The sequence below is a fragment of the Lynx rufus genome, unplaced genomic scaffold, assembly GCF_022079265.1.
Source record: "Lynx rufus isolate CCGP_SWC_20201006 ecotype Redwood Valley unplaced genomic scaffold, mLynRuf1.p SCAF_9, whole genome shotgun sequence".
In the NCBI taxonomy this organism is placed as follows: domain Eukaryota; kingdom Metazoa; phylum Chordata; class Mammalia; order Carnivora; family Felidae; genus Lynx; species Lynx rufus.
In genome coordinates, this window is record NW_025814897.1 from 6957711 (window position 1) to 6976121 (window position 18411).

At 42.5% G+C, this 18411-nt stretch overlaps 1 protein-coding gene across 4 annotated transcripts in view; it reads left to right on the forward strand.

Moving 5' to 3' along the window:
- Positions 1–18411, forward strand: part of ATM (ATM serine/threonine kinase) — a 131838-nt gene that overhangs the window by 91708 nt on the left and 21719 nt on the right. For all 4 annotated transcript variants that reach the window (XM_047070393.1, XM_047070392.1, XM_047070390.1 and 1 more), the window contains exons 43-54: positions 359–447; positions 547–649; positions 1347–1495; positions 3141–3245; positions 4484–4603; positions 12142–12376; positions 12871–13038; positions 14672–14785; positions 15499–15716; positions 16453–16660; positions 17552–17665; positions 18015–18173. In XM_047070393.1, coding sequence (XP_046926349.1) covers positions 359–447; positions 547–649; positions 1347–1495; positions 3141–3245; positions 4484–4603; positions 12142–12376; positions 12871–13038; positions 14672–14785; positions 15499–15716; positions 16453–16660; positions 17552–17665; positions 18015–18173 — 1782 coding nt within the window. The remainder of the gene's footprint in view (positions 1–358; positions 448–546; positions 650–1346; positions 1496–3140; positions 3246–4483; positions 4604–12141; positions 12377–12870; positions 13039–14671; positions 14786–15498; positions 15717–16452; positions 16661–17551; positions 17666–18014; positions 18174–18411) is intronic.

The following is an 18411-nucleotide window of genomic DNA, read 5'->3' on the forward strand; positions in this document are numbered from 1 at the left end:
TCAGACTTTACAGATGTCATTTTCCTGTGTCCATTTTTAGCTGTTGATAGGATTCTTTGTTTTTGTTTTAATGATTACTTATGCATGTGTTTGAAAGCCTGATAAAATGAGGTTGATTTCTTATTTAATGCATGAAATTGTGAGCACTTCTTTTCAGGGAGTCATTCTGTTGTCTGGGATCAGTTTGTTGTGTTGCCGATTCACATCTTTGGTATACATTTCCATATCACTATCTTTTACGTTTATGACAATAATGTGTAGTTGGGAGACATGTTGGTAATGATATAATTTCCAATTTGTTGAATTCATAAAGTGGTATTTTTCCCATCTCCAATTTTTGTTGCTGCCCTGTTTTTAGGATCTGCTCTTAGAAATCTATAGAAGTATCGGAGAGCCAGATAGCCTGTACGGCTGTGGTGGGGGGAAGATGCTCCAGCCCCTTACCAGGTAAAACCCGTGCTTCTGGATGGCGGGATGGTAATTCTGTCTGTGAAGGAGCCACACGCAGGTAGAACTCAGAGGTACCTTGGGAATCTGTAATTACAGGCTGCGAACGTACGAGCATGAAGCCATGTGGGGGAAAGCCCTGGTGACATATGACCTTGAGACGGCAATCTCCTCATCCACCCGCCAGGCAGGAATCATCCAGGTGAGTTCTCTTCTGCTCTGGTGAAGTCCCGTGTCGCGTGAGGGGATTTCAGTACATGGGTGGCGTCTTCAGCCGGCCACGTAAACTCTGACACGGGCATTGGGGTCAAAACCCAGAGGGTCACTGACCTGAAAGGTGGTGTGGGTTTGTCGATCACAGTCTCGTTAGCCAGCAGAAGACATTTCTCGCCAGCACGCAGTGTGGCAGGTCATGGATTACATCCTTTCCGTGGAAAGCCTCACGCAAACTCTTGCTCGTAGTCTGTATGTCAGGTGGTCCGGAGGCTGTCATCTGTGCTGCTGGCTGGCGCCCCTCAGCCGGGCTTCAGTCTCTGTCTTTATGTTTCGGGGAGAGCAAACGAAATGGTACTTGGGGATTTTCAGTGATGGTGTTGTGAAAGTTACTTCTCATGTTTTGTTGTTTTTTAATGTTTATTTTTGAGAGAGAGAGAGAGAGAGCAAGCATGGGAGGGGGCAGAGAGAGAGGGAGACAGAGGATCTGAAGCAGGCTCCTGAGGGTGGAGGGTTCAGTGCGGGGCTCGAACTCACAAGCCATGAGATCATGACCTGAGCTGAAGCTGGTTGCTGAACCGACTGAGCCCCCCAGGCGCCCCTACTTTTCGTGTTTGGCCGTTATTTTTTCGCTAGTTTTGTTATCTTTGACTACTTTTTTTTTTTTTTTTTAAACTCCTGCTTAGGCCCTGCAGAATTTGGGACTCTGCCATATCCTTTCCATCTATTTAAAAGGATTAGACCTTGAAAATAAAGAGTGGTGTGCAGAGCTGCAGGAGCTCTGTTACCAAGCAGCGTGGAGGAATATGCAGTGGGACCGCTGTGTTTCCGCCAAGTAAGAGCTTGGACATTTTCTTCTGGTTGTAACCGATGAGCTGTTTTTATTCTTTTTTAAGTTTATATATTTATTTTGAGTGAGAGAAAGGGAAAGAGAGAGCGTGCATAAGCAGGGGAGGGGCAGAGAGACAAGGAAAAGGAGAGAGAATCCTAAGCAGGCTTCGTGCTGACAGTACAGAGCCTGACGCAGGGCTCGAACTCATGAGCCGTGAGACTGTGACCTGACTCAAAATCGGGAGTCAGATGCTTAACGGACTGAGCCACCCAGGCACCCCTGTAATGAACTGTTTTGAAACTTACTCTGTGAGCATAACAAGAGTTGGGGGGTTTCTCATGTTTTGTACATGCTGCAGGCTATAGAGATGCCCGAGTGGCTTAAACATGACAGCAGTAAGCAGTTCACATACCTGGGTTGAGTTACACCCTCTAATTCCATCAGGGCATCCCTCCCTGCCCCCACCCCCACCCCCCCGCCTGCTGCCAGACATACTTGAAAATAGAAATGTAAAATGTATTTTCTCCTGAGAATCTTCTCGTTGATTGTTTATGAACCCAAAGAGAAGTATAGCCTTTCCGCTTCCCAGTCCCCACGGTCAGGTAGCACCATCGCGGCTGGACAGCACTCCTAAGACTGCTTATCTTTAGCGATGGGATATTTTCTTTCATGAAAAAATACTGCTAATCCCGGAACGTGGGAAGATACCGTTTGTAGCCCTGTATGTAACATCACCATTTGCTCCGAATGGAAAGCCAAACACCTGATCTTAGAAAAGATTTCTCATTTATGTAAAAAGTCTTTTGATGACATAGGCACCAAAAAACGAAACCATATTAATTGTATGTTTAATTGCCTTCACAGAAAAAAATTTCATCAATTGGAGTGTCTTTCAGATTTCAGACTGTTAGATTGCTGTGTGATTAGAGAGATACGCTTTCATATTTTTATAGCATTTACTCTTGCTTCCTCTCTAAGTCACCGTATACTGTTCCCGCTGCCTGCTGTATTTCAGGCACGTAGGCTTTCTCTGTGTTCCTCCTGCCCACTAGGCTGTTGGTACGTAAAGGCCTTGAATGTGTCTGCTGCCTGTTGCCCTGTTGCCCCGGGTGTGGCTTCTCGTCATGCAGATTCTAGTTGGACGGTGTCATGTCTCAGACATTCCCTGACCACCCATCTCAGGTTGCCACCCGGTCCTTCTCTTTTGTTACCGTTTTAATTCTCTGCACGTTCCTTGTCAGCGTCTGGCGTATTTATTGTCCATCTTCTCTGAACCACAACATGAACTCCATGGGAATGGCGACCTTATCTGACCTGTCCAGTCATGGACCCCCTTCCCCCGCTCTGCCCCGGCTTTGGAGCCTGGTGCCCCCTGGCACATAGTCGGTGTTCGCTGAATAAGTGAGAATGAGAACCAGGCCAAAGATCTGAGAAATACCCTTTTTTCTGCTTGAATAATTTAAATGATCCACAAGATTCTTTGTATTTCTTGCCAGAATTTCTAGAAATGCATTGTTTGAAATGGAGACGCCTTAATTTTAGTTGTCAAATTTTGTTTTTTTGGTGCAATTTTATTGTATATACATGTATATTTTAAGACTTTTTGTTTTTAAATATATTTTTTTCTCTTATGTTTTCATTATCTCAGTAAAGGAATGGAGGGAACCAGTTACCATGAATCCGTGTACAATGCTCTACAGTCTCTGAGAGATAGAGAATTCTCCACATTTTATGAAAGTCTCAAATATGCCAGGTATTGTAAAAAGAGTTACTGTATTTTAACATTTAGTGTCCTGGCTGCTTTTCTGAAAACTTGATGAGTAATTTCAGCATGCGGATTTGCACTGCTGAAGGGTAAGGACTTGGTGGCTTTGGTCAGGTTGTGTCTTCGTCATTCCCACCCTTTTGTCAGGCAGCACCTTCGCTGTGGAATAAATCATGCCAGTCAGTGTTGGGATTCAAACAGTGCAGAAGGGGGAGGCGAAATCCTGTAACAGTTTTGTAGCTTATGTACATCTGAGAAGTAAGTGCTCAGATGAGTTTTATCTTCTGCAGGAATGTTTTTAATAGGAACTGTGGGTGTTTTCCATCTCTTGGAAGGGCATTCTCTGTGTTTCAGCGGTTTTATATGAGAGAATTCTCTATTCGTATTTGTCAGGTATATATATGTGTGTGTGTGTGTGTACACACACACACACACACTATAATAGTACCTTTTTATTTTTTGTTTTAGATGGAGGAGCTTGCTCATGTTAGGTGCTTACATAAATTGTTACATTCTTTTTTTCTGAAAAGATCTTTTCACTTGTTCATGTGGTTCAAATCTGTTCTTTCCTTAAAAAAAAAAAAAATTCCCTTTGGGACCAGGTCAGCTCTTTATGTAGAGCCCTCGAGAACGAGATTCCCACCTCTCTGTCCTGTTCCTGGGCCTCTGTGTCTCAAGAGTTGTAACCTCGCCTCCGTTGGTAGTTGTATGGCATTTACCTCTTAGCACTGGTGTTCTTTTTGTTAAGTGCTGACTGTGGTTAGTACTTACCAATACTTAGGCTTGTTATGAGGCGCAATGAGATAATACACCAGAAGGTACTTAACTATAACAGGTTAAACACAGGTACCGTACTATTTATTTAACAGTAGTTAGTGACCTGTTAAATCCTGTATTTTGTTACAAAAATATTTGCTGCTATTTTGGTGCTTATTATGTGCTGGCCATTTTGTTAGGCTCTTTCTCTGTGTATTCTCTAATGTTCAGAAGAATTCTGAAAGCGAAGAAACCTAGGTGCAGGGGAGTGCAGGTTAGACAGCCTGCGGCTTAGGGCCGGGTTGCAGTACAGGTCCATGCGAGGATGGTGTTTCTGCCGCAGGATGCTGGGGCCTCCACGGCATTAGGTCAACAGCAGAGCCAGCAAAGCAACTCTGTAGCCACAGATTTGAACTTTGATCTTTCTGCAAGCCTCTTCGTGTCCCAAGTGTCTTGTCTTTTGCCCCCAGGGTGAGAGAAGTGGAGGAGCTGTGTAGGGGCAGCCTCGAGTCCGTGTACTCGCTCTACCCCACCCTCAGCAGGCTGCAGGCCATTGGAGAGCTCGAAAACATCGGGGAGCTTTTCTCCAGGTATGTGGTTCCTGCGATGCTGTGCCTCTGCCCCAAGGGCAGGTCTGCTGTGTGCAGTGAGCCCTGACCAGAGAACTAAGACAGAGGGTGAGCCTTGACCGGAGGACTGAGACAGGAGGTGAGCGCTGACCAGGGAACTGAGACGGGAGGTGAGCGCTGACCGCTGAAACGTTTTCAGAAATATTTATTGTAAAAATTCCGGTTTTTAAAATTTAGCATCATTGTACTGATTCACAGCTTCCCCCCCTTCCTACCCCAGATAAAATTGCTTTTCCACGGTTTTTTTCACCATAGCACGTGATGGGCCATTCTGTCTTCAGCACTGTGTTGGCATTGGTGTTGTTTTAGGTCTATGCTGCCATGCTGTACTAGAAGCATACGTTTTTTTTTAACGAATATAATTTATTGTCAAATTGGCTTACATACAACACCCAGTGCTCATCCCAATAAGTGCCCTCCTCAGTGCCCATCACCCATTTTCCCTCTCTCCTACCCCCCCATCCACCCTTAGTTTCTTCTCTGTATTTAGTAGTCTCTTGTGGTTTGCCTCCCTCCCTCTCTGTTTGTACCTATTTTATATTTTCCCCTTCCCTTCCCCCATGGTCTGTTCAGTTTCTCAAGATCCCCATATGAGTGAAAACGTGATAATCTATCCTTCTCTGACTGATGTATTTCACTCAGCATAATACCTTCCAGTTCCATCCATGTTGCTGCAAATGGCATGATTTCATTCTTTCTTATTGCCAGGTAGTATTCCTTGTATATATAAACCGCATCTTCTTTATCCATTCCTCAGTTGATGGACATTTCGGCTCTTTCTGTAGTTTGGCTATTGTTGAAAGTGCTGCTATAAACATTGGGGTACAAGTGCCCCTATGCATCAGCACTCCTGTATCCCTGGGGTAAATTCCCAGCAGTGCTACTGCGGGTCATAGGGTAGATCTGTTTTTAATTTTTTCCAGAACCTCCACACTGTTTTCCAGAGCGGCTGCACCAGTTTGCATTCCCATCAACAGTGCAAGAGGGTTCCCGTTTCTCCACATCCTTGCCAGAATCTATAGTCTCCTGACTTGTTCATTTTAGCCACCCTGACTGGTGTGAGGTGGTATCTCAGTGTGGCTTTGATTTATATTTCCCTGAAGATGAATGACGATGAGCATTGTTTCATGTGTCCGTTGGCCATGTGGATGTCTTCATTGGAAAAGTGTCTATTCTGGTCTTCTGCCCATTTCTTCACTGGATTATTTGTTTTTTGGGTGTGGAGTTTGGTGACTTCTTTATAGATTTTGGATACTAGCCATTTATCCAGTATGTCATTTGCAGATATCTTTTCCCATTCTGTTGGTTGCCTTTTAGTTTTGTTGATTGTTTCCTTTCCAGTGCAGAAGCTTTTTATCTTGGTGAGGTCCCGATAGTTCATTTTTGCTTTTAATCTCCTTGCCTTTGGAGGTGTCAAGTAAGTAAGAAATTGCTCCTGCTTAGGTCAAAGAGGTTGTTGCCTGCTTTCTCCTCTAGGGTTTTGATGGTTTTCTGTCTCCCATTCAGGTCCTTCATCCATTTTATTTTTGTGTATGGTATAAGAAAGTGGTCTAGTTTTATTCTTCTGCATGTTGCTGTCCAGTTCTCCCAGCACCATTTGCTGAAGAGACTGTCTTTTTTCCATTGGATACTCTTTCCTGCTTTGCCAAAGATTTGTTGGGCATACGTTTATGGGTCCAGTTCTGGGTTCTCTATTCTATTCCACTGGTCTATGTGTCTGTTTTTGTGCCAATAGCATACTGTCTTGATGATGGCAGCTTTGTAGTAGAGGCTAAAGTCTGGGATTGTGATGCCTCCTGCTTTGGTTTTCTTTTTCAGTATTACTTTGGCTATTTGGGGTCTTTTGTGGCTCCATACAAATGTTAGGATTGTTTGCTCTAGCTTTGAGAAGAATGCTGGTGCAATTTTGATTCGGATTACATTGAATGTGTAGATTGCTTTGGGTGGTATTGACATTTTAACAAGATTTATTCTTCCAATCCAGGAGCATGGAATATTTTTCCATTTCTTTGTGTCTTCTTCAATTTCCTTCATAAGCTTTCTATAGTTTTCAGCATACAGGTCTTTTACATCTTTGGTTAGATTTATTCCTAGGTATTTTATGGTTCTTGGTGCAATTGTAAATGGGATCCATTTCTTTATTTCTCTTTCCGTTCCTTCCTTATTGGTGTATAAAAATGCAACCAACTTCTGTACATTGATTTTGTACCCTGTAACTTTGCTGAATTCATGTATTAGTTCTAGGAGTCTTTTGGTGGACTCTTTTGGGTTTTCCCTGTAGAGTATCATGTCATCTGCAAAAAAAAGTTTTACTTCTTTGGCAATTTTGATACCTTTTATTTCATTTTGTTGTCTGCTGATACTAGGACTTCCAGTGCTATGTTAAACAACAGTGGTGAGAGTAGACATCCTTGTCGTGTTCCTGATCTCAGGGGGAAAGCTCTCCGTTTTTCCCCATTGAGGATGATATTAGCTGTGGGCATTTCATATATGGCTTTTATGATGTTTAAGTATGTTCCTTCTATCCCAACTTTCTTGAGGGTTTTTATTAAGAAAGGATGTTGTATTTTGTCAAATGCTTTTTCTCCATCTATTGACAGGATCATATGGTTCTTATCCTTTCTTTTATTAATGTGATGAATCACACTGATTGATTTGTGAGTATTGAACCAGCCCTGCAGCCCAGGAATGAATCCCACTTGATCATGGTGAATAATTCTTTGTATATGCTGTTGAATTCGATTTGCTAGTATCTTGAGAATTTTTGCATCCATGTTCATCAGGGATATTGGCCTATAGTTCTCCTTTTTTATGAGGTCTCTGTCTGGTTTAGGAATCAAGATAATGCTGGCTTCATAGAATGAATCTGGACGTTTTCCTTCCATTTCTGTTTTTTGGAACAGCTTGAGAAGGATAAGTATTAACTCTGCTTTAAATGTCTGGTAGAATTCCCCGGGACTAGCCATCTGGTCCAGGAGTCTTATTTGTTGGGAGATTTTTGATAACTTTCAGTTTCTTCACTAGTTATGGGTCTGTTCAGATTTTCTATTTCTTCCCATTTGAGTTTTGGTAGTGTGTGGGTATCTAGGAATTTGTCCATTTCTTCCAGATTGTCCAGTTTGTTGGCATATAATTTTTCATAGTATTCCCTGATAATTGCTTGTATTTCTGAGGAATTAGTTGTGATATATCCATTTTCATTTGTTATTTTATCTATTTGGGTCCTCTCTCTTTTCTTTTTGAGAAACCTGGCTAGAGGTTTATCAATTTTGTTTATTTTTTCAAAAAACCAACTCTTAGTTTCATTGATCTGTTTTTTTGAATTCTACATTATTTATTTCTGCTCTGATCTTTATTATTCCTTTTTTTCTGCTGGGCATGGGGTTTCTTTGCTGTTCTGCTTCTAGTTCCTTTAGGTGTGCTGTGCTGTTAGATTTCATATTTGGGATTTTTCTTGTTTCTTGAGATAGGCCTGGATTGCAATGTATTTCCCTCTTAGAACTGCCTTTGCTGCATCCCAAAGGGTTTGGATTGTTGTGTTTTCATTTTCATTTGTTTCCATACATTTTTTAATTTCTTCTGTAATTGCCTGGTTGACCCATTTGTTTTTTAGTAGGATGTTCTTTAACCTCCATGCATTTGGAGGTTTTCCAAACTTTTTCCTGTGGTTGATTTCAAGTTTCATAGCATTGTGATCTGAAAGTGTGTATGGCATGATCTCAATTCTTTTGTATTTATTGAGGGTTTTTTGGTGGCTCAGTATGTGATCTGTCTTGGAGAATGTTACATGTGCACTCGAGAGAAACGTATATTCTGCTGTTTTTGGATGAAAAGTTCTAAATGTATCTGTCAAGTCCATCTGGTCCAGTGTATCATTCAGGACCATTGTTTCTTTATTGATTTTCTGTCTAGATGATCTTTCCATTGTTGTAAGGGGAGTATTAAAGTCCCCTGCAGTTCTTACCAATAAGATCGCTTATGTTTGTAAATAATTGTTTTATGTATTTGGGGGCTCCCATATTCGGCACATAGACATTTATAATTGTTAGCTCTTCCTGATGGATAGACCTTGTAATTATTATGTAATGCCCCTCTTCATCTCTTGTTACTGTCTTTAGTTTAAAATCTAGTTTGTCTGATATAAGTATGGCTACTCCAACTTTCTTTCACTTCTAGTAGCATGAGAGATGGTTCTCCATCCCCTCACTTTCAATCTGAAGGTGTCCTCAGGTCTAAAATGGGTCTCTTGTAGACAGCGAATAGATGGGTCTTGTTTTTGTATCCATTCTGATACCCTGTGTCTTTTGATTGGAGCATTTAGTCCATTTATGTTCAGTGTTCTTATTGAAAGATAAGGGTTTAGAGCCATTGTCTTGTCTGTAGGTTTCATGCTTCTAGTGATGTCTCTGATCCTTTGTGGTCTCCGTAACACTCACAGAGTCCCCCTTAGGATCTCTTGTATGTCTGGTTTAGTGGTGATGAATTCCTTCAGTTTTGTTTGGGAAAACCTTGATCTCTCCTATTCTGAATGACAGGCTTGCTGGATAAAGGATTCTTGGCTGCGTGTTTTTCATTTTCATCACATTGAAAATTTCCTGCCATTCCTTTTTGGCCTGCCAAGTTTCAGTAGATAGGTCAGCTACTACCCTTATATGTCTACCCTTGTAGGTTAAGGTCTGTTTATCTCTAGCTGCTTTCAGAATTCTCTCTTTGTCTTTGTATTTTGCCAGTTTTGCTGTGATATGTCGTGCAGAAGATCGATTCAAGTTACGTCTGAAGGGAGTTCTCTGTGCCTCCTGGATTTCAGTGTCCGTTTCCTTCCCCAGATTGGGGAAGTTATCAGCTGTGATTTTTTCAAGCACACCTTCGGCCCTTTTCTCCATCTTCTTCTTCTGGAATTCCTATGATACGGATGTTGTTCTGTTTCATTGAGTCACTTAGTTCTCTAATTCTCCCCTCTGCCTCTTCAGTTCTTTCTGTGACTGCCTCTAGTTTATTTTGCACCTCATTTACAGCATTTTTAAATTCATCATTACTATTTTTTAGTTCCTTGATCTCTACAGCAGTAGATTCTCGGCTGTCTTCTATGCTTTTTTCAAGTCCAGCGATTAATCTTTTTTTTTTTAATTTTTTTTAATCTTTATTTATTTTTGAGAGAGAGAGACAGCGTGTGCAGGGGAGGAGCAGAGAGAGAGGGAGACACAGAGTCCGAAGCAGGCTCCAGGCCCTGAGCTGTCAGCACAGAGCCCGATGCGGGGCTCGAACTCACGAACTGTGAGATTACGACCTGAGCTGAAGTCGGACACCCAACCGACTGGCGCCCGCCAGCGATTAGTATTATGACTATTATTCTAAATTCTAAATCTCCCTACGGTAGTGGTGTTTTGAACCCTCCACTAAGTGTGCTTTCATTTGTTCATTCAAGTAGCCCTGGAAAGGAAAACAAACAAAACTCAGAAAACAAAAACACGCGAACAAACGAAAAGCCAGAAACAGAAACACCAGCTGCAAGTAAACCATAGGGTGGAGGCAGTGCTGTTGGAAGAGGCCTTATCCCATACGGAGAGAGAAATGACAGGGGCCGGGGAGAAAGAAAAAATAAAAATTGACCAGGCAGAGAAACTCTATGGCTTAATCCAGAGAGAGAGAAGGGAAAATAAAGAAGGAAGTGGGGAAAAAGAAAAGAAAATAAAGTTATCCAGACAGAGAAACTAGACAGCTTAATCCAGAGAGAGAGAATGGAGAATTAAGAAGGAGGTGTGGAACATGTATCAAGAAAATGGATTAAATATGTCTGCTTAAACAAAGCAACAACCAGAGTAACCAGACTGGAGGAGGGAAGAGAGAAAAAGAAGAAAAGGAAGGAAGAATATATGTCTATAATTAGAATTATCCGAGAATTAATCCAGGCAATGCAGCTGCTCAGGTCTGGAGGAGGGGGCGGGGCGTCCGGTTCCTCAGCGCCAATCCTGTTCCCGTAGATACACAGCACCCGGCGCGGAGGGGCGTGGTTTGGTGTAGGCGGGTCCCGCCTCCACTGTGGGCCCTGCCGTCTGTTAGCTGAAGTCCCCCCTTGGTGGTGATGGCAACCCCCAGTCTCTTCTTCACAGACCTGGTGTTCCAAACCACTCTGTTCGAGCCGTCCTCACTGTGCCACGGACACAAATGAGGACGCAGACGAGGCGGTTTGTCCTGCTCCACCGACTCCATGCCTGGGGCTCGGCTGGGACTCAAACTCCCGATCCGTGCGCCCTGGTACTGGCGAAGCGCCGCTGCACGCCGCCAGATGTGTGGTCCCCGACTGGCAGGCGCAGCAGGCTTTGCCCTTTGCCGCAGCACTCCATGGAGGGGATCGCTTTCTCCTACTGCGGACTGCACCCGCGACCTAGTCCCCGAGCCTGGGGCTGGCTCCCCTCCTCCCCAGTCGCCTGGTCCGGGCAGCTGGCCCAGTCCGGAGCAAGCCCTGCAGTTAGAGATGGGCTTTTTCTCCGTCCTGGTTTGAGGTTTTTCTCTTGTCCAGATACAGTCCTATGCTTCCCCAGCTGCACTTTCTCTTCCCTTTGTGTCTCTGCAGAAGGGGATCCCTCTCCTCCGTTCGTTTCATCTCTCCCAGTTCAGAATCACGCATTTACGGCAGTCAGGTTATCCCTGTGGGTCCCTGGAAGTGACTGTCTCTTTTCCTCCCGGACTCTCAGAATTCAAAGTCCTTTAGTTTCAACACTGCTTTGTTTCATAGAGGAGGGAACTTTGGATCCCCCTACTTCTCTGCCATGTTGGCCCCTCCCATCTGGAAGCTTCCTGAAGGAGCTTTCATTTCCTAGTTATCACCTTGTCATCTTCTTACTGTCCCTTCTTCATCTTGATTCCTGTCAGTACAGTGGCCCTCAAGGATTGGACGGTATTGCTTAGTGTGACCGTGTGGGAAGCATCCTTTTCATGTAAACTAATTGCAGAATATGCATTTTCTCTTCCTTTAATAAATAATGTTGGGGAGTGAGACCTTTGCCGGCTACCAGCATTTCTCCCCCTGAATTGTGATTTCTTTAGCAGCTGTAATTATGCATAGAGTCCTCCCCTGCACCCACTTGGGCACAGCAGAAATTAATACACTTGTTCCCTTTCCTTGCTGACATGCCGCCTTTTGCCACAGGGAACGTTGAAGCGGGACTAGAGGTGTCGGCGTTCTGATACCAAGCCTCATTAAGGTGTTCTCGTTTCAGAAGAATATATACTTAGAAATGCTGCTTTTTGTGAGCTTTAAGAGTATTTTTAAGAAAATCTTTAAAAACATTCATCATCTGTAGCCCCTGTGCTGACCCTCACAGGTCTGATGGTTTTGTAGTTTTCTAAACTTTGGTGCTTACTTTGTATCCTTTTTAAGCTCTTGTGTCATTACTGTCAAAACTCCTTTGTGTTTTATCTTAAATGCAGAAGCTGTGTGGTAGCATTTTTGTCCTTCATTTCTCTTGCTTACGTGGCTTCTGTGATGTTGCTTTCAGATCGGTCCCTGGTAGGCAGCCCTCCGAAGTCTACGCTAAGTGGCGGAAACACTCCCAGCTTCTCAAAGACAGTGACTTTAGTTTTCAGGAGCCCATCATGGCTCTGCGCACAGTCATTTTGGAGATCTTGATGGAAAAGGAAATGGAAAACTCCCAGAGAGAATGTTTTAAGGATATTCTCACCACGCACCTTGTAGAACTCTCCATACTAGCCCGAACTTTTAAGAACACTCAGGTAATAAGATTTAAAATGATGTCGTCTCACCCTATGACTTTTTCTTTTATGACCCAGAAAATGGAAAGCACAAGTAAAACAGAAGCGTCACCGAGAAACAGATTGCTTTAAAAATATCGCTTAGGATAATTGTTCAAGATTTCCCGTTTTGGCATCAGACCTGAGTTCAAGCCTTGGACAGGGTACTTCTCTAAGCCTCAATCTCATGGTTCTGAAATGAGAAGATACCTAACTGACTATATTGATAACAATTCAGTGGTCTTATATACTGCACGCATACACACACGTGTGTTCGTACATGTGCTTATGTATACATCTATATGTATGTATTTGTGAGAGAACCAGATGGATGCGGGGCTGAGGGAGGCAGGCACAGATGTACTTGAGACCGTCCTGACAAACCGTCGTCAGTGGTGGGAGTTACTGCTTCCATGATTCGTACTAGCAGTAGTAACAGTAATGGTATTTATTCCCATATGTCGTTTTCATTTCAGCTCCCCGAACGGGCAATATTTCACATTAAACAGTACAACCCACCTGGTCGTGGAGTCTCCGAGTGGCAGCTGGAGGAGGCCCAAGTATTTTGGGCAAGAAACGAGCAGAGTCTCGCCTTGAGTGTCCTCAAGCAGATGATCAAGAAGCTGGACTCCAGTGGTGCAGAGGTTTACTGGTTTTTTTTAATTGGCTGAATTAGTATTTTACTGTTGTAAAGCAACCACTGAGCTTTAAAATAGATATATTTTTAATTTTTTTAATGTTTGTTTATTTTTGAGATAGAGATAGAGCGTCAGCGGAGGAGGGGCAGGGAGAGAGGGAGACACAGAATCCAAAGCAGGCTCCAGGCTCTGGGTTGTCAGCACAGAGCCCAATGCGGGGCACAAACTCACGAACCGTGAGATCATGACCTGAGCCAAAGTCGGACGCTTAACTGACTGAGCCACCCAAACGCCCGGAGAGAGAGAATCTTAAGCAGACTCCATGCTCAGTGTGGAGCCCAACAGGAGGTTTGATCCCACGACTTTGGGATTATGACCTGAGCCGAAATCAAGTCAGACGCTCAACCGACTGAGCCACTGAGGTGCCCCCTAAAATATTTTTAATAAGTCCACAGTTTTATTAAAGCCTTGAAATTTGCTTATCTATGAACAAGAAATTATAAAAAGGAGCCTTGAAAATTACTATTTGTAAAGAAGTTTAGAAATACTAATTTTAGTTTCTCTTTGTAATAATTCTGTTAGTCCATCTTGTGGTAGATTTATTTGATTTAACCCAGTGTTAAGCATTTTTTTTTAAACTTTATATGGAATTCGAGAAGAGTATGATGGAAACAAACATGAAATAGCCAGTACAGGAGGTGGAGGGGGAAGAAATAGCTACTATAAATTCAGAATAAAGAAATGGAAGAGGAAATGTGTGAGAGAACCAAAGTTTAAAAAGGAAGCAAGTTGGGGGGCGCCTGGGTGGCGCAGTCGGTTAAGCGTCTGACTTCAGCCAGGTCACGATCTCACGGTCCGTGAGTTCGAGCCCCGCGTCGGGCTCTGGGCTGATGGCTCAGAGCCTGGAGCCTGTTTCTGATTCTGTGTCTCCCTCTCTCTCTGCCCCTCTCCCGTTCATGCTCTGTCTCTCTCTGTCCCAAAAATAAATAAACGTTGAAAAAAAAATTTAAAAAAAAAAAAAAAAAAAAAAAAAAAAAAAAAAAAATTTAAAAAGGAAGCAAGTTGGAACAATTAAGTTGTCAGTCTTCATACTTAGGAAAAAGAATGTCTCATATTTTATTTAACATTACCCACTGGTTACTGGAAATCTGTGTGCCTCTGTAGCTGTCTCTCCAGCGTATTATGGGCACAGTAGAGGTGTTTGCGGGAGTCGTGTGGTGTTTGCAGGTGTGGCCACAGTGCCCTCCTTCTGACACGCACCTGCCTTTCCGGTATTGGGCACTTTAGGACATCCTCATCGGAGAGTTTTACCATTATACCAGAGCTCCGGGAGCTGATACAGTATGATGTTTACACGTTGCTTACCAAGTGGGGCCCGGGATCAGCCTGGCTAGAGTTACCTGCCCCTCTGTGCGTCCGTACTGCCACTGCACTCTGCAGATGAAGGGTAATAGAGTCCTCGCCTCACAGGGTTCTTGTGGGGATGAGATGAGGTAACATACAGAAATCAAGCCTTGCTAAAGTGCCTGGCATATACGAGGAAAACTATTTTTAACCTGCTTTTTTCCCCTACATGGAAGATACTTTCGCATAGTCATGATAGTGAATTACATTTTAAGATTTTGCTTTTCATATACAGAATGATCCCAGCCTAAGACTTCTGTACACAGAATGTCTGAGGGTTTGCGGCACCTGGTTGGCGGAAACTTGCTTAGAAAACCCTGCGGTCATCATGCAGACCTACCTGGAAAAGGTAAGGTTTTCTCACAGCCCTTAGGAGAGCTGTTCAGCATGAGTACGCTTGATCTTTCATCAAGGCCATGTGCATTTCAAAAGCAAATAAAAGGAAGATTTCAGTTTTGGGGCATTTGTTACTGTAGCAGCTCCGTGTAATTTTTAGGGCAGGATGAAACAGTGGTAAAAAAGAAGGACCCTGTTTTGAAAGGAAGCCCAGATATGTCTTCCCTCAGTGCCCCCCCCCCCACCACCTACTCTCTGAAGTTGCTTCTGGTCATTTCTCCATTTACTTATCTACAAGAAGAGCTGATTAAGGAACATGCAAGTTAGTCTTGACTGTGCACTTGTAACCCAGCCGCCTTACAAACAGGATCAGGACTTTGTGCTCCGGCCCCTCTCTCCCTCTTGTTTCTCCCCTTATTCCTGTAGTTTAATTAATTTTGGAAGTAGCTATCTCACTATAAATAAGTATAGCATGAAAAGTATAATATGACCGTCTTTAAATTTTATGAAGCCCTTTGTTTTCTACAGTTTGTTAAAATATTAGCTGTTTTGGTTATTTCTACACTGTCAAATTGTTTGAAAATTCAAAATACTGTGCTTCATATAATTTAGCTTATCCATAAAAATATGTATAAATTGAACATTACTGTGACTGTCTTTTTAAGTGATTCTTCAGATACATTTAGGATCTGTGTAAATAACGTAAATTATTGTGTTTTCTTGAAGGCAGTGGAAGTTGCTGGAAATTATGACGGAGAAAGCAGTGATGAGCTTAGAAATGGAAAAATGAAGGCATTTCTCTCATTAGCACGGTTCTCGGATACGCAGTACCAGAGAATTGAAAACTACATGAAATCATCAGAATTTGAAAACAAGCAGGCTCTCCTGAAAAGGGCCAAAGAGGAAGTGGGCCTTCTTAGGGAGCATAAAATTCAGACCACCAGGTAACTACATGTCCACCAGTGATAAGTGACAAGATGCACAGAAATGCAGTGACTGTATGTATAGACAAGATGTACAGAACCAGGGCGTGATTGCGTACTGTGGTTCTAAGCTCATTGTAGACTGTATGGATGTTAGCTTTTTGTTTTGCTTTTTGGGTTTGTTGGTATCATAGTTAAAAGGAGATAGGTGGTGAAATTAAATACGGAAGAGTTATCTATTCTGATGTGTGTGTGTTTTTTTAACCCTTTCTCAGGCGTCCCTTTTGTCTGAATAGGATAGTGAAAGTAGAGAATAAAGTTAAGTAGGTATCTTGAGTAGAGTCCACTTGGCCCCTGGTTGCCTAGGATGGCTTTTGATGTTTACTTTTATTTTTGAGACAGCGTGTGCGCTCACAAGTGGGGAGGGGCAGAGAGAGAGAGAGAGAGAGAAAGAATCCTAAGCAGGCTCCATGCAGATCACGACACGGGGCTGATCTCACAAACTGTGAGATCATGACCTGAGCCAAAATCAAGAGTTGGACGTTTAACCAACTGAGCTACCCAGGCGCCCCTACAATGACTTTTGAATTGCCCAGACTTACTTTGAGATACTAAGTTTGTTCCCTTATAATTTTTAGAATTTTGCTTTTTCTCCTAGGATGGACAGTTGACTTTTCATTTATGTTGTATATCATGTATGATGTAGTTCTATACATTTTGATGGGTTTTGCATCTTCCTTTAATTACCCAACACAAGATACACGATAAAGGTGCAGCGAGAGCTGGAGCTGGACGAGTGTGCGCTCCGTGCCCTGAAGGAGGATCGTAAGCGGTTCTTATGTAAAGCAGTTGAAAATTACATCAGTTGCTTATTGAGTGGAGAAGCGCATGATATGTGGATATTCCGTCTTTGTTCTCTCTGGCTTGAAAATTCTGGAGTTTCTGAAGTCAATGGCATGATGAAGGCAAGTCGTCTTTGTAAACCCCAGATTCCAGCCTGCGCTTGAAAAGCTTAGACAAGAGCCTGCCAGTGTTACTGATTTTGTGTATTCTTTGTATCCCTGCCATGTGGTTCGGTGCTCTACTCCTACGTACTTGATCAGCTCTCATGATGCAGGTTTATGCGGAGACGAGAGCCTTTAGGTCAGTCTTTAACTGTACCTTTGCAGTTACTGCTGGAAAGTACCAGAATGCCAGATTGGGAGATTTCAGGCAGGTTTTTCCTCTGGCTTTATCTTTTCTGGGATTTTTACAGTGAATTACTTTTGCAAATGACAAACACATTTTTAAGAAACATTAAGGCAGTAGTATTTCCTGAGTTTTTACTTAAAAATTTTAGATTTCAGTGAGGATACCTAAAATTAAAGTTATGCTTATAGGATCTACATCGGCAATCCATTTGAAGCTTAAAAATAAAGTGGTTCTTCTGGATGAGAAGAATGATAAGACACATAGTAGTTACAAGCAAGCAGTCTCTGCTGCAAGTGCACATTCAATCCTTTTAACTTTTGGCGTCAGGGAACCCGGTTACCCCATTTTATTATACACGGACTTCCCAGGGGTCACCATCACAGCAGCCCTCCCGTCTCATGGAATGTAATCAGTGCAGGTGTTCCAGGTCTGAACAGTTTACTTTAGGATCAAGCACTGGGACTCACCAGTGAATCAAATCCAGAATACCACTGAAACTAAGAGAAGATGAATCTTAAGGGCAAAAATGTAGCCAGTGCAGTTTTAGTAACAACCAGCAGATGACTGTGCTGGCAGCGTTATCTTAGAGTAATTTATTTGCTTAGATGTGAGGCTTCTTGAAACGCATTGTTTCTTAAGGTTTGTTTGTTTTTTTTTAATGGTAGAGCAAAGGAATGAACATTCCATCATACAAATTCCTGCCTCTTATGTACCAGCTGGCTGCTAGAATGGGGACCAAAATGATGGGGGGCCTAGGATTCCATGAAGTCCTCAATAACGTAAGTACGCCTGCAGATCAAAGCACAATTGGTTGTCTTTCATGTGTTGTATACTAATGTCCCACTCTAGGAGATGAAGATAAAAAATATCCCAGTCAGTTGCATTTATTATGCTGTAAAAGGGCGGGAATAAAAATCTTCTTTTGTCTCGTCTCTCCACTTAAGTTACTCCATTTCTGTATCATGCTCACATTCCTCTGTCCCAGACATATACAACGCTCTACCCACTATGGCATCTGGTACCCTATGTGTCTTAACGTCAAACAAAATGAAAAACGTAATGGATTTTCCTTTTTTGTTTTTTGGTTGATTGATTGCATAAAACTAATAGTTCATTATTTTCTGACAGCTTATCTCTACAATTGCTATGGATCACCCCCATCATACCTTGTTTATTATACTGGCTTTAGCAAATGCAAACAAAGATGAATTTTTGACCAAACCAGAGGCGGCAAGAAGGAGTAGAATAAGTAAAAATGCACCTAAACAAAGCTCTCAGCTTGATGAGGTATTTGGATTAAACATACATACCTTTTTGAATTATAGTATTCATTTTTTCCAGAATATTCTCTTCTTAATTCTCAGGGATTCTAAGAATGTGTGTTGTTCATACTCAGTTTGTAAATCCTTTGTTATCATGCCACCTAAAAATGGTTCAAAATTCCTGAATATTCTCAAAGCATAGGACATACCAATACTTTTTTTCCCTCACATCATTGAGCAAAGAAAAAACATTTCAAGGCACA